Source organism: Monodon monoceros, unplaced genomic scaffold, assembly GCF_005190385.1.
Source record: "Monodon monoceros isolate NGI ecotype Baffin Bay Population unplaced genomic scaffold, NGI_Narwhal_1 Super_Scaffold_18, whole genome shotgun sequence".
NCBI lineage: Eukaryota > Metazoa > Chordata > Mammalia > Artiodactyla > Monodontidae > Monodon > Monodon monoceros.
Genome location: NW_021703774.1, coordinates 31897385 through 31912290, shown reverse-complemented (window position 1 = coordinate 31912290; position 14906 = coordinate 31897385). Strand labels below are relative to the sequence as shown.

Here is a 14906-nt window from a genome sequence, read left to right as displayed (position 1 = left end):
TTGGGAGTGGGGTTGAGGAATTTGTCCCATTTTCTTTAACTCATACAGGGAGTGAGAGTGGCTTCCACGGCCCAAGCCTGACTCTGACCGTGGGCCAGGGCCGTTCTCAAGGGTTGCAATCCAGCAAAGGTGCTTAGGACTCTTCTAGTGGCTTTGGCAGATTCTGGGAGTCATTGCCATTTCTTCACCCATGGCTCTGAGGCCCAGGTGTGAGGGTGCTTGCTCACTCCTGTGCCTTAGACCCTGTGGCTGGATTGTCAGTGTCCTGGGCTCTATTTTGCAGGTTCCCAGACCAGGAGGTGCGTCGTATGGCTGTTCAGTGGATTGGCTCCCTCTCTGATGCTGAGCTGTTGGACTACTTGCCCCAGCTCGTGCAGGTGGGTGAGCTGGCCTTCCCTCCAGTTCTGATGGTCCCACCCCCAGGACCCCAAGACAGACTGCATCCTGCAGGGATAGCAGTTGGTGTAGATTACAGGCAATCAACAAAGCCTCCTGTTCCCTCTCTCCTACACAGGCCTTAAAGTATGAGTGCTACCTGGACAGCCCCTTGGTGCGCTTCCTCCTGAAACGAGCTGTCTCTGACTTGAGAGTGACTCACTACTTCTTCTGGTAAAACTGTGTGCAGAAAGAGGAGAGATGGACACACCTCCTTCACTTGGGGGTGTTTTACTCTAAGCCTGCAAGGGTGGGGAGCTGAGCCATCTGGGTTGCTGTATGTGTCTGACTTACCAGGTGGCCTTGGGCCAGCACCTTTTCCTCGGGGGCTCTCAGCTCACCCGCATGGAAGCGCAGTGGGGATCATCCCTGGCCCTCCCCTGCACCCACGCACGGCAGAAATACAAGGAGAAACCAGATGCAGAAGGGCTTTGAGCCCTATTTAAAGACAGCATGGGCAGACTGAGATGTGGCTGAACGCCTCTGTATACGTTCTGCATCCAGAGCCTGTTTTCCTTCCCAAGTTTGGGGTGGGTTCTCCAGGGAGCTGGAGCTGGGTCTGACCGCTCCCCACCCCCCCTTGCCTGTTATCCTTTGAGTGTTCTGACTTCCCCCCTCCCTTTGCCTGGCAGGTTGCTGAAAGACGGCCTCAAGGACTCTCAGTTCAGTATCCGCTACCAGTATCTGCTGGCAGCCTTGCTGTGTTGCTGTGGCAAGGGGCTGAGAGAGGAGTTTAACCGCCAGTGCTGGCTTGTCAGTACCCTGGCCAAGCTGGCCCAGCAGGTCCGGGAGGCTGCCCCGTCCGCACGGCCGGTGAGTGGGGTGAGGCTGCCTCTACCCATTTCCGGTTCTGGGCCTCTGCAGCCAGTCATTAACTTCTTAGGCATCCTGACCAGCAGGATGGCACTTGACCATCTCTGGTGAGGGGCTGGAAAGAGGTGACTCCCTAACCTACAGGCTACAAACTGACAGTCTGCAAGCTGGATACAGCCCACAGAATGTGTTCTCTTTGGCTTGCGAAGTATTAAAATTTTTATTTAACTGTTTACCTTAAAGGCTAAGCCCAGTTGTGTAAGTTGGTCACTGCACAAGAGCACCCAGCCAGAGGGGGCAAGTGAGGGCTAAAATTCAGTCATACTTTGTTCACTGTGCTGTGAGCCACGGCTCAGGGCTGCTACCACCCAGAGGGGGCACCTTTATCTGTTTGCACAAAGGGGTTGTATTAGTCCAGTATTAGTGATCCTGGTTGCTAACATTTAAAAATTGGGAGATTGTGAAGTCTAGATGATTGGCTTTTTTGGCAACGGCCCAAGCGGCAACTCCTCCTTGACCTGTAGCCCACCCTCTCAGTTCACCGTGGGCTGCTTTACGCTGTTCTGTCATCCACCCAGTCTCTATAGGTGTTTGGGCTGTGGCCCCGGCTGTGGTGTGGGTGGGGCAGTCTTCCTTCTTCACCGTCTCCAGGAGGTTGTCCACATCTCTCGGGTGACTGTTTCCATGCCAACCACTACTGGCACCCGCCCCTGGGAGAGGCCTGGCTCTGAGTGGAGCTTATGGGCCCCTCACCTCACCCCTGCTCTCCTTTCCCCACCAGGGGATTCTCCGCACGGGCCTGGAGGAGGTGGGGCAGTTTTTTGCCCTCAATGGCTCCTGCCGCCTGCCGCTTAGCCCCAGTCTGCTGGTTAAGGGTATCGTGCCCAGGGTGAGTGACTGGTGGGTTTGGGGCTCTTGGAGTGGGGAGGGCTCAGTGGAAGCCAGGTCCTCACTGACCTGGTTACTGAGAGAGATGAGGAAGAAAGGCATATGTGGGGCCTCTTGCCAACGCTAACGTGTATGGACTTTTACCTGACAGCTCTGCGGGGTAGAGGAATTGGGTTGGGGGCTGGGTAAGTGCCTCTGCTGATGGTGTCGGGGTTGAAGTCCAGGCTGGTGATGCTCCCACCTGTCATTCATCGAGCACGCGCTCTGTGCCTGGCACTGTTCTAAGTGCTTTCCTTTGGTTATCACATTTCATCCTCACGACTCTTAGGAAGTCGGTACTGTTGTGAGCCCCATTTTACAGAGGAGTAAACTGAGTTATAGGTGGGACACACGACTTGCCAGAAGTCGCGCAACTAGTAAGTTGTGTGTGGAGTGAACTGAAGGGGTGAGAGAGACCAGGTGCAGGAGCTGAAGTCATAACAAACTGAACCAGGGTGATGGCGGTAGGGAGGGAGGGAAGGAATGTGGGCTCCGCAGAAATCTGGAAGAAACAATGAGCAGCAGCTGGTGGAGAGCTGGAGAGGCCGTTTTCCTTCCTGGGCCTGGGCCTGGGCCACCCTGACCCTCATCACTACCCTCTATACTGTGGCAGGACTGTTCCTACTTCAACTCCAATGCAGTCCCCCTCAAGCTCTCCTTCCAAAATGTGGATCCGCTGGGCGAGAACATCCGTGTCATCTTCAAGGTGAGGACGCTTCTCTCAAGCCTGGTGGGATATAGATGGTAGAGAGAAGGAGAGGTGGGAATCCAAGGGTGGCAGAAGCAGCCTCGGGGCCATTCTCTTCCTGCTGGGCCACACTCATGCTGCCATTTGAGTGCGTGAAAGACTATCGGGTGAAAAAGGAAATAGATGAATTGTGTGTGGCCCCAGAGGGCTAGGAACAGTGTTGGGACGTGTAAGGAGGTAACTGACAGCTCAGTGTCAGAGGCGCTTTCAAGAAGGCAGAGCTACCTCAGCAGTGGAATGGATAAGGTGCTGACCTGGCTGTCCCTGGAGTATTCAAGCTGAATGGCTATGGCAGGCGTGCTGAAGAGGAAATTCATAAATCAGGTGCAGGTTGGACTTAGATGAATCTTAAGGTCCCTCTAATTGGTACATCCATGATTCTGAGGAATAAAGGATAGTCTCAGAGCGGACAATCCAGTGGGGGAAATGAAAGGCGTGCGTGACTTAGTGACATAGGTTTGTTGTGTGTAAGTTCCAAATCCAAGTTTTAAGGCTTTGATGGTCAGGAAGAAGAGGACCCTGACTTCAGTGCACATGGGGACGTGGGGTTGGGGGAAGCGCTGGAACACCACACGGGCAAAGTGTGGCTCCTGGCCCCTCTTTGGTGTTTGACCTGGCGTGAGCAGGTCTGAGTGTGAGAACTGAGCCAGTCCCTGGTCACTAGTCTGGGCCAAGTTTGCCCTCCTGGGAGATCTGGGAGCTGTCGGAAGTGGGGGAGGTGGTTCCGGTCACTGTCTTCCTTCATCCAGTGTGGGGACGACCTTCGCCAGGACATGCTGACCCTACAGATGATCCGCATCATGAGCAAGATCTGGGTCCAGGAGGGGCTGGACATGCGCATGGTCCTCTTCCGCTGCTTCTCCACTGGCCGTGGGAGAGGTCAGTAGGGAGAGGGCGGGGCGCTGACTGGGCAGCTGGCGTGGGAGAGGTCAGTAGGGAGAGGGCGGGGCGCTGACTGGGCAGCTGGCGTGGGAGAGGTCAGTAGGGAGAGGGCGGGGCGCTGACTGGGCAGCTGGCGTGAGGGGCATCCTTGCTTACTGCCCTTTTGCCATTCCCTGACGAGAACTGTGTGCTTCTCCAGAAACATGAAAAGGGCGAGATTATCCCATTAGAAGCTGTGGAATGGCATTAAAAAAAGAAGGCAGAGGAGAGAGACTGTTAGAAAATAAAGCAGACTTGGAGACATAACCAAGCATACCATGTAGACTTTGTATCTGCAAACAGATACTTTTTGTAAAGTATCTGTAAACAGATACTTTTTGACACAGTTGGGGGAAACTTGCATGTAGACTGGGTTAGATCAGATCAAAGAATGGTCGTTGAATTTTTGGATGTGATAATGGCATGGTGGTTGTGTCCTTGCCAGTTATACTTGAAATACTTATGAGTGAAATGACATGTATGGGATTTACTTAAAAATACTCCAGCCACGAATGGTGTAGGGGGAGGGGGGAAGAGAAGAGGGGGAAGCAGGGCTGGGTCAGTGAAATAGATGAAACAAGATTAGCAAAGCGTTGATAATTTTTGAAACTGGTTTTGTGTGAGTTCATGATACCATTTCTTTATTCTTATATGTATTTGAAAATCCCATAGTAAAAGTTAAAACAAAAAAGGATCATGGCTATGAGCTGGGGGGACCAAAGAGTCACAGCATGGAGTATGAAACCAGGGGAAGGATCTTTCCCCTTATTATCAGACTTTGTCCAAATGCCCTAGAGCTTAATTTATAGGGAAGCATCCAGCAAAGCTCTTGGAGTCCTCTCCTGACAGACGCCTTCTCTCTGCTCTGGAGAATGACTTGATGTCTCCCCTCACAGGGATGGTAGAGATGATCCCCAACTCTGAGACCCTGCGCAAGATCCAGGTGGAGCACGGGGTGACTGGCTCCTTCAAGGACCGGCCCCTAGCCGACTGGTTGCAGAAGCACAACCCTGGGGAGGACGAGTACGAGAAGGTAGGATTGAAGCGTGGGGGTGAAGCTGGGGTGGGATGTGCGTGACTCTGGCACACTGTGTTCCCACAAGGCCCACACATGCACAGAGAAGACAGCTCAGCTTTATTGGGAGGAAAGAAACACTCTTGGTTGACTGGTGCCTCCAGATGTCTAGAGGTGGATCAAATGACTTTTGTAAGCTGACCAAGAACATCCTCTGGTATCCAACTGGGAAGCCTTCGCTGAGTTCCTCTGGCAGATTGAGTTTGGAGGAGGGGACCCTCTTAGTCACGATCCTATTCAGGTCCTCCTGTGTCCTGCGAGGAGTCCAGTGGTGCTTTGCAGAACAAGAGTTGGAAGAGACTTTAGAGATCATTTTATCCAACTCTTCTTTTCATAGATGTGAATTAAGACCCACTCATTTGTTCCCAGTTATGGAGCTGGTTTGTGACAAGCATGTAACCGGAAGCCAGGATTGAGGATAGATACGAGACAGAGATGATAGAAAAGGTAGCTGACCTTCCTCAGGCGGGGCTGTACTGGGTGGTAGGGCCTTGGTGACCTGCTGTGTTCTGTGGCTGGTCCACAGCTTCATGGCTCTTGCCTCTGGGTTAATTAAGTTTAGAGGAGAGAATAAATCATAATAACCAAGCTCATAAGAGAATGACCATAAACCAGAAGCGATCCATATACTAACTTATATTGATCAATGGCTTTTATCCCTGAAGGAGAACCTACGTGGGCAGCCAAATTATAATCAGAATGTTGTTTAGTGAACATGTAATTAGATGATCTTCCGAGGCCTTAAATGTTTGCATTCCCCAGGGTTTAATTCCTGGCCTGCTGTGCTCTTTGTACTCTTCTCGTGCCAGCTCATCATCTCTTATTACTTTACCACCCACTTGCTGATGACTTCCAAAGCCATTCCCTCTCCCCTCTCTCACCACCCGATTGCTGGACCTCTCCGCTTGTGTTTCACCTGTACGTCAAACTCAGTATAGGCAAAAACCGAGCTTTCTCTCTCTCCTTGTCCTCTTGAAACCTGCTTTTTGTGTTTCCTGGAGGGTATGACTCTCTCTGTGCAGTCACCCAAGACAGAGCCATGAGTCTTCTTGATGTTTCCTTCTGCCTCTCCTCTGCTTTGCCAAGCCCTGTTCCCCCGATGTCTCTTGAATCTGTCCTCTTCTTACCATTTCTTTCAGCCATTTGCTTTCTGTCCCCTGAACTACTGGACTGCCTCTCCTCCTTCCATTACCATCCTCTGCTTGATTTCAGAGTCTTTTAAAATAAGGTGCAAACTGCTCATGTCACTCCTTTGCTCTCAGTTCTTCAGAGGCTCCCTGTGTCCTAAAAGATGAGTCCGTCATCCGCAACATTGCCGCAAGGCCTTTTGTAATCCAGCCCTGCCTGCCCCTGTGGCCTCATCCACTGCGCCTCCCCATCTTACGATAATTTATGCTGTAGTTTAGGGAGCTACTTGCATTTCAATACCTTTAGACGATAGTATTTCCTTTGCCTGGAAAGCCCTTTCTTCCCTTTCCCATCCCTCAAAACCCATCCTCTGTATGTTGTAAATGTTAAGGTCCTCTACCCTAGGAAAGGAGTGATATTGTTTCCTCCCTCCCTCAACCCTATATACTATTTATACTAACATGTATTTTTCAGGTATTAAGCAGCCACCGTACAGAAGCACTGTGCTTGGTGCTGGAATTATGATTACTCCTTGCCAGTGTAATAAAGAGTCATAATAAATATTATAAAAGCTTGTACAACAAGAATACACACAGAGGGCTTCCCTGGTGGCGCAGCGGTTGAGAGTCCGCCTGCCGATGCAGGGGACACGGGTTCGTGCCCCGGTCCGGGAGGATCCCACATGCCGCGGAGCGGCTGGGCCCGTGAGCCACGGCCGCTGAGCCTGCGCGTCCGGAGCCTGTGCTCTGCAACGGGAGAGGCCACAACAGTGAGAGGCCCGCGTACCGCAAAAAAAAAAAAAAAAAGAATACACACAGAGAGAAACTCAGTGTCTCAATGTTTAATATCAGTCTTTCAAAAATAGCTCTCAGCTCTTCTAGTCTTTCTGTTAGAATGATGCTGGTAGTTTCTTATGGTGCCTTGCAGGAGGAAAGAACTAGAGATACTTGTCTCTTGGCCACCTACTCAGCAAACCAGAGTACCTCCATCCTATAAGTGAAACCCCTTAAATCAGGAGAGCTCTCTTTATCTGTGAGCCTTCCTGCCAGTAAGCAGCCAACACCCTGCGTAACTTAGGTGATGAGACTTTAGTTATTTACTCTGTGGCAGAGTACAGGCATATAGCTGCTGTGTCAGTCAAAATAGGATGCCTTTCAGGTAGAAGGAACATCTGTGACTTGAAGACAGGTTGATGGAGATGGTCAAGACTGGGAGTGGATGGGTTATACTTATTGAGTGGTTTCTTTTCAATTATATATTTCCCTATCATAGAAATCATCTCTTTCTTCCAGAAGGTACATTCTGTGATTTCTTTACAAACTTTCTATTCTTAACTTCCTAGCGATTAGTCAGCTGGTTTAATTTAACAAGTAGCCAGGGGATTTCTGTGTGTAGCTAGTTTTTTTGGGGTTTTTTTGTTTTGTTTTTTTTTGCGGTACGCGGGCCTCTCACTGTTGTGGCCTCTCCCGTTGCGGAGCACAGGCTCCGGACGCACAGGCTCAGGGGCCGTGGCTCACGGGCCCAGCTGCTCCGCGGCATGTGGGATCTTCCCGGACCGGGGCACGAACCCACGTCCCCTGCATCGGCAGGCGGACTCTCAACTACTGCACCACCAGGGAAGCCCTGTGTGTAGCTAGTTTTGAAGTAGGCCTGTGGAACAGCCAAGAGGCTGCTGGGAGATAAGATCCCTGGATCCTGGGAAAGTGAGAATACTAAGTTCTGAGTGAATGGTGGCTGTAGGGGCTCAATGGGGAGGAGTCAGTGCAGGCTGGTAAGATCTGGGAAAGGTGTGGAACTCAAGGAAGGTCCTTGAAGGCTGGGTGGAAGCTTGCAGAGGGAGGTGGGAAGGGCATGCGTTCTATGAAGATTTCTCTCATTCCCAGCTTTGTCCATTCTTACTTGGCTGTGACAACTGTTGCCTCTGCTGTTGAGTCTTTCTTGAGTTCTTGGGAATTCCAGAAAACTCACAAAGAGGATTTAGAGGATGAAAGGTGTCCTTGGGAATTCCAGAAAACTCACAAAGAGGATTTAGAGGATGAAAGGTGTCTGTTCACTAATTCCATACGTTTTTACTGGAAAGGCAGATAAGGGGGCAAACGTTGACCAGATAAAATAAGGTAGATCCAACCCCTTACTCCCTCCCCTCCTGCTTGAAACTCAGAAATTGCTCTAACACATTTTACCAACTAGAGATGTCTGATTTTCAAGTGTAAAACATCCCCTAGAAGTGTGAAGCTGCCTCAGCTCTTCCTTGGAGTGAAGTGACTTTAATTAGATTAGCATTCATCTGTTACCAAGAACAGTGGAAATGGGAGTCATACTGGGGGCAGGGAGAAGGACAGAATTCTGAGCAGGGTCAGGAAGAGGCCCTCAAGTCAGTTGCCTCAGTGCTGTGCTTGAGTTAAGGTCACCACAAACAGCTGGGAAAGTTGTAAACGTCAGAGTCTTCCCTGATTATGGGCTGGTCAAGTCTGGGCTCCCGGATCAGTGCACTGTCTTTCCAACCAGTTTCCCAAGGAGAAAGAAAGGTGCAGAAGGTGGTGAATTGCAGATAACGTGGTGGAGATATACCTATAAGCCTTCCATCTCCTTTTGCCCCATAAGATATGAGAGAAGTTTCTGTGTGCATCAGTGTGTACGTATGTGATAAAGGCTGAACAGGTGGATGTGAGAGCTGTTGGACTCATGAGAGAGGGGCAGGGCTGGCTGAATTCAGTCTGGCTGTGCCCCTGGGGTCCGTCCACACCAGCTTCATGTCCCCTCCTCGCCTCTGCCTTCCTTCTCCCAGGCTGTAGAGAACTTCATCTATTCTTGTGCTGGCTGCTGTGTGGCCACGTACGTCTTGGGCATCTGTGACCGTCACAATGACAACATCATGCTGAAGACGACTGGCCACATGTTCCACATAGATTTTGGCCGTTTCCTGGGCCACGCCCAGATGTTCGGGAACATCAAGCGGTAAGTGGTCTCCTGAAGCCAGGATGCGCGTGTAGTCCAGGGAGGTCAGCGGAAATGGTTCGGAGCTGGAACACGAGCCCGTGATGGGAGGGCCCGCACTGCAGAGTGTGGTCCCTGGGCTGAGCAGCTTTGGAGAAGAGAAGACTGAGAAGGAGGTCAAGTCCTTTCAGGGCCTTGCAGAAGTGGGCAGGCACCAGCCATTGGCCCTCCCTGCTGAGGACTGAGCAAAGGGAAATGAGCCCAAGCCACAGCAAAAGGGAATGCAACTAGATATCCAGGGAAAATATCACTAGTTCACAGGCAAGGAACCAATGAAGGATGTGTTTGGGGATTTTTTAAGAGTAAGGGAGGAAAAGAAAAACGAAAACATTAGAGGAGCCACATCTATCCATTTCACACAGGTGTTGAGGGATGAGGAAAACCATCCCCTGGCGCAGCCCACAAAGTGGGCTTCCTCCTTCATGTTGACCTTCTACCTGTATGTTCCCCTTGGCCCAGGGACCGTGCCCCCTTTGTCTTCACCTCGGACATGGCGTATGTCATCAACGGGGGTGACAAGCCTTCCAGCCGCTTCCATGATTTTGTTGACCTTTGCTGCCAAGCCTACAACCTCATTCGCAAGCACACCCACCTCTTCCTCAACCTTCTGGGCCTGGTGAGGAGCTCCATCCCTTTCTGAACCCCTCCTTCTTATCATCTGGCACCATCTTTAAGACTCCCTTGTCTTGCTTCAAAGGATTTCTGGAGATCTACTTCTCTGAGCCCTAGGTAAAGGCAGGGCTCAGGCCACCTGGGGACAGTGGTGTCTGCAGGTATCTGACTTCCTGCTCCAGCCCCCCCCCAGTTCCTGTGGACTGCTAGCCACTGCCTACAGCATCTGCCTGCCACCCTCTAGAAGGGTTAGGGAGCCTAGCTGTAGAAAATCTTGCCTTATGGTAAGGAAGAAGCAAGAATTCCTGGTTGTTACAGGCACCCTCTCTTCTTCTTTGCTCTTCTAGATGTTGTCCTGTGGGATCCCTGAGCTCTCAGACCTGGAAGACCTCAAGTATGTGTATGATGCCCTGAGGCCTCAGGACACAGAGGCCAATGCCACTACCTACTTCACCAGGTAAAACTCTCCGTACGAAACAGTGCTGCCCACTCTGGGTAGTTAATTTCCAGGCTGCTGGATTGGGAAGAACAGGGCTAGGGAAACGGGAGAGGCTTAGCTCCGGTGGCAGAGCTTAGAGTTGACAACATGGGTCAGTGGTCCCAACTTTGCCTTTGACTTGGGTAAATCATTTTACTTCTCTCAGACTCAGTCTCCCATCTGCACTTGGGTGCTGACCTTTATATAGAGGTACTGCGATCCCCTACTTGCATTCTCACCATGTCTCGGTCAAGGATTTTGTCTATGGGGCAATGTATAGTAGGGATTTGTACTAGTTTTTAGCTCTCTGGATCAGAACCTTCCCCCTTGTCAAAACATGGAATTCCATGGTTCTGTTTTCCCATATTTGACGTTCTTAGACACACTTTGTGTGAAAGCAGGAAAGTGTCTGTATACTAATATTTACTGTTTTTTGTTTTTTATTTTGCGGTACGTGGGCCTCTCACTGCTGTGGCCTCTCCCGCTGCGGAGCACAGGCTCCGGACGCGCAGGCTCAGCGGCCATGGCTCACGGGCCCAGCCGCTTCATGGCATGTGGGATCCTCCCGGACCGGGGCGCGAACCCGTGTCCCCTGCATCGGCAGGTGGACTCTCAACCTCTGCGCCACCAGGGAAGCCCCTAATGTCTACTGTTTTGTCCATTTTATTATGCACCCTTTTTGGAACTTAGCGAACTAAACTTTCTCTGTTGGGTCTGATATAGTACCTTTCCTTTTGAACTAAAAATCTCTGGATTGAGCTTTGTTTGGTGAGGTTCCATTATATTGAACCTTGAAACTCAGTTTGACAACAGTATTTAGACATTTACATGGTGAGCCCACGGTGGCGTCCCTAATTCCTTCCTACCTTGGTTTAACTGTCTTTGGGTCAGGTGGGCAGTGGGGGGAGATAAGACCCCAAGTTTCACAGAAATAAACTGTATGCGGATCACTGTGTGCAATCATGTACTCTATGAGGATATCACACAGGGAAAATGATCTGATCTGAGCTGAGTATTAAGTCTCAGGTGTCAGGGGATATTTCTTGAGATAGCTCTGCCAGACAGTGGGGACTTGGGTCCGTGGTCACATCCTTTTCTTCCCATCCTCCTGCAGGTTGATTGAGTCCAGCCTTGGCAGTGTAGCCACAAAGCTCAATTTTTTCATTCATAACCTGGCTCAGATGAAGTTCACAGGCTCAGACGACCGGCTGACCCTTTCCTTTGCTCCCCGAACACACACTCTCAAGAGCTCTGGCCGCATCAGTGATGTATTTCTCTGCCGCCACGAGAAGATCTTCCACCCCAGCAAAGGCTACGTAAGTGTTTTCTCCGATCTGACCCTCCCTTGCTCCCCACTGCCCCAGCTTGTTGGGGTTCTGACTGTTTCTTCCCTTCCACACTGTGGGCGCTGGAGTTGACTGAGCATCCTGTGCTGGGAGCAGTCACACACCCCTTCCTTCTCCACTGCCCAAGTGGCCTGCCTACAATCAGGGAGCTGAGTTGGATGGCTGTTCCCTCTGAGTCAAGGGTCTTGTGAAACAAGGATTCTTGTTAATCTTTGCTTTCATTTTACTGCATATGTATATTATCTTTGTCTCCATTAGAGACATTTTTATCCTCTTCCTTCTGGAAAGCGTAACTCCTCCAACACACACACACACACTTCTGTCCCCTCACCTACCCCCTTCATTGGGTGTAGAGGGTTTGGCAGGGAGTATTCTCTAAGATTTGGATTTTGCAGATTTATGTGGTAAAGGTGATGCGAGAGAATGCTCACGAGGCCACTTACATCCAGAGGACATTTGAGGAGTTCCAGGAGTTACACAATAAGCTGCGGTTGCTCTTCCCTTCTTCCCTCCTGCCCAGGTATCTGTTGCTTTTACTCTCTGCACTGAGGGATACTGGGGAGGGAGAGCGGATGGGGGCTGGGCAGGACTGCAGGAGTGAGATACTGCCCTTTGGAGAAAAGACCTATGTCCTTGGTTTTCTCCTCCTGGCAATGAGTTTGATGACAAGTGCTCCCCCTGCTGGTCATGCTCTTCTGAGGCTCTCAAGAGGTCTTCCTCCAGCCTTGAAAATAAGCTTGGGTCCCCCTGCCAGGAGAGCAACCTGGGTCTAAAGGCAGGGGATCGACTGAATCTGAGGATTTTTCGAAGTTTCTAATCTTCTAAAGAGTAAAAGTATGTTTCAAATAGATAAACAGAATGCAGTGTATATACAAAATGGAATATTATTCTACTGTACGATTCCACTTACATGAAGCACTTAGAGTAGTCAAATTCATAGAAACAGAAAGTAGAATGGTGGTTGCCAGGAGGGAGGGGGAGTTGTTTAATGGGTATGTAGTTTCAGTTTTGCAAGATGAAAAGGGTTCTGGAGATGGATGGCGGTGATGGTTGCACAACAATGTAAGTGTACTTAATTCTGAACTGCACACTTAAAAATGGTTAAGACGGGGGACTTCCCTGGTCGTCTAGTGGTTAAGACTTCCCCTTCCAATACAGGGGCTGTGGGTTCAATCCCTGGTCGGGCAGCCAAGATCCCACATGGCTCGAGGCCAAAAAACCAAAAAAAAAACAACTATAAAACAGAAGCAATATTGTAACAAATTCAATAAAGACTTTAAAAATGGTCCATATCAAAAATATGTATATTAAAATAATGGTTAAGATGGTAAATTTTATGTTATGTGTATTTCACAACAATTTATAAAAGCGATCTTTCAAATGAATTTTCACCCTGATAGGGAAAACTGGGGGCTCCAGAGCCGCTGAGGCACTTCTGGAGAGCTGTAGGACTCTGCTCAACAGTTTGGTTTTCTCATCCGGTGTCCTAGGAACTGTCTGGTGTGAGATGCTGCGTGTGTGCCCTTGGCACAGACCTGGGGAGCTTGGGGAGGCATGGAGTCGGGGAAAGGTCCCTGGGAATGGAGGCTGGTGAGAAATGCAGATCAGGTGACTGAAAATGCAAGTGAAATGTGACTAAATCCTGTTGCCTCTTCATTATCTTTCCCCATCTTCCCCCTCCTGCATCGCCACTGCCCACCTGCCGTCCAGCTTCCCTAGTCGCTTTGTGATTGGCCGCTCACGGGGAGAGGCGGTGGCGGAGCGGCGGAGAGAGGAGTTAAATGGCTACATCTGGCACTTGATCCACGCAGCCCCTGAGGTGGCCGAGGTGGGTGGCTGCCTCTGTTCCTGGCTCTCCCTGGCGCTGGTGGGGGGTGGGGGATGCGGACGGAAGCGGGTGGCAATCATGGAGGGGACTTGGCTTTTCTGGGTCTGTGTGCAGAAAGAGGTGGGTGGGTCGTGGCTCCAGCCCCACGGGACTATGCACAGAAATGCAGTGAAACACAAACATGCAGCTGGGCACGCGGAGAGACATGTCCGTGTTAGGTGCTTGTAGTGAGCAAGAGCCTGAGGAAATGGAAGGTTTTGAGCAGGTTGAGTGTGTGTATCCGCCTAGATTTTTCTTTAAACAAATGGTACTATAATGGGCATAAAGAAAAATACAGTCATCCGGAGTCCCATCAGCCTAAAAAAGCATCTAACCCCGTTTCCATGTTTCCTTCCTATTTATCCATATATAAATGTGACTTTTGTAGTTTTATAGTGGTCATAGCTTAAATATGATGCTATATTCTGTTCTTTTTTCTCTTAAGTGTTTATAGTGAGCATAACTTTAAATATGTGTACCAAATTAATACACCAGCTTGCAATACCATAATCTCTTTAACCATTCGCTTCTTGAAAGATATTTAGATCATTCCCCTCCCCCCTTTTTTCACTCTTAATGCTAGAGTGGGTACTTTCACACATTTTAGTTTTGGGTTTTGTTTTCCCTAATTGCTTAGTAAACATTCTCAAAAGTAGGATTCATGGTCTTTGTCCAAGGCTGGGTCAGGCATTAGTTCCCCGACCAGGGATTGAACCCTGGCCTGCCAGCAGTGAAATGCCAAGTCCTACCCGCTGGACTGCCTGGGAATTCCAAGAACAGACTGCTTTTGACCTGATGTGACCTACTTTTATTTGATTTTTTTTCTTTTTTTTAAACTTTTGTATTATGAGAACTTTCAAAACATATAGGAAAATAGAGAAACAGTGTAATGAATGCCTATATATCCATCACTTAAACAGTTATTATTTTGACATGTTTGAGTCATCTATTTTTTATGAAATATTTTAAAGTAAATCACAGACATCGTGACTTCTACCCCTAAGTACTTACTATGCATCTCTAAAAAACAAGGACATAATCTTACATAACTACACTGTCATTATATCACCCCAAACATAGTCCATATTCAAAATGTCCCTGTCATCTCCAAAATTCTTTTAACAGTTGGTTTGTTTGAGCCATGACCCAAACAAGAACTGCATATTACATTTGATTGTCACATTTCATAGGTCTCTTTTAATGTGGAACAGTCCTTTTCCTTTTTTCACTGGGCCATTGTCTTACTGAGGAATGACCCTGTTTTCTGATTCCATTCCAGTGTGATTTGGTGTACACCTTCTTCCATCCCCTGTCCCGGGATGAGAAGGCTGCGGGCACCAGCCTGGCTCCCAAGTCCTCAGGTACAGTGCCTTCTCTGTGACACTTCTGCCAACCTCTCTGAACCATTCCCAAAGGTCATTTTTCCTGCCCCTGCCCCTTCCCAGTTCTCTTTCCTTGACTCGTCTCTGTTCCTTTGCTTACTGGCTAGAGAATCTGGTTTCCCACTCAGGCTATGGGTCCACAGCTCCTTGAGCAATTCCCCAGGGACTGGATATGCT

General features: G+C 49.6%; 1 protein-coding gene across 3 annotated transcripts in view; it reads left to right on the top strand.

Moving 5' to 3' along the window:
• The window catches only part of PIK3C2B (phosphatidylinositol-4-phosphate 3-kinase catalytic subunit type 2 beta), a 62714-nt gene that overhangs the window by 43017 nt on the left and 4791 nt on the right, over positions 1–14906 (top strand). For all 3 annotated transcript variants that reach the window (XM_029227552.1, XM_029227550.1, XM_029227551.1), the window contains exons 17-30: positions 284–377; positions 515–609; positions 1068–1248; positions 2030–2137; positions 2789–2881; positions 3673–3802; positions 4741–4877; positions 8836–9005; positions 9504–9660; positions 10004–10113; positions 11249–11450; positions 11876–12000; positions 13191–13308; positions 14627–14708. In XM_029227552.1, coding sequence (XP_029083385.1) covers positions 284–377; positions 515–609; positions 1068–1248; positions 2030–2137; positions 2789–2881; positions 3673–3802; positions 4741–4877; positions 8836–9005; positions 9504–9660; positions 10004–10113; positions 11249–11450; positions 11876–12000; positions 13191–13308; positions 14627–14708 — 1802 coding nt within the window. The remainder of the gene's footprint in view (positions 1–283; positions 378–514; positions 610–1067; positions 1249–2029; positions 2138–2788; positions 2882–3672; positions 3803–4740; positions 4878–8835; positions 9006–9503; positions 9661–10003; positions 10114–11248; positions 11451–11875; positions 12001–13190; positions 13309–14626; positions 14709–14906) is intronic.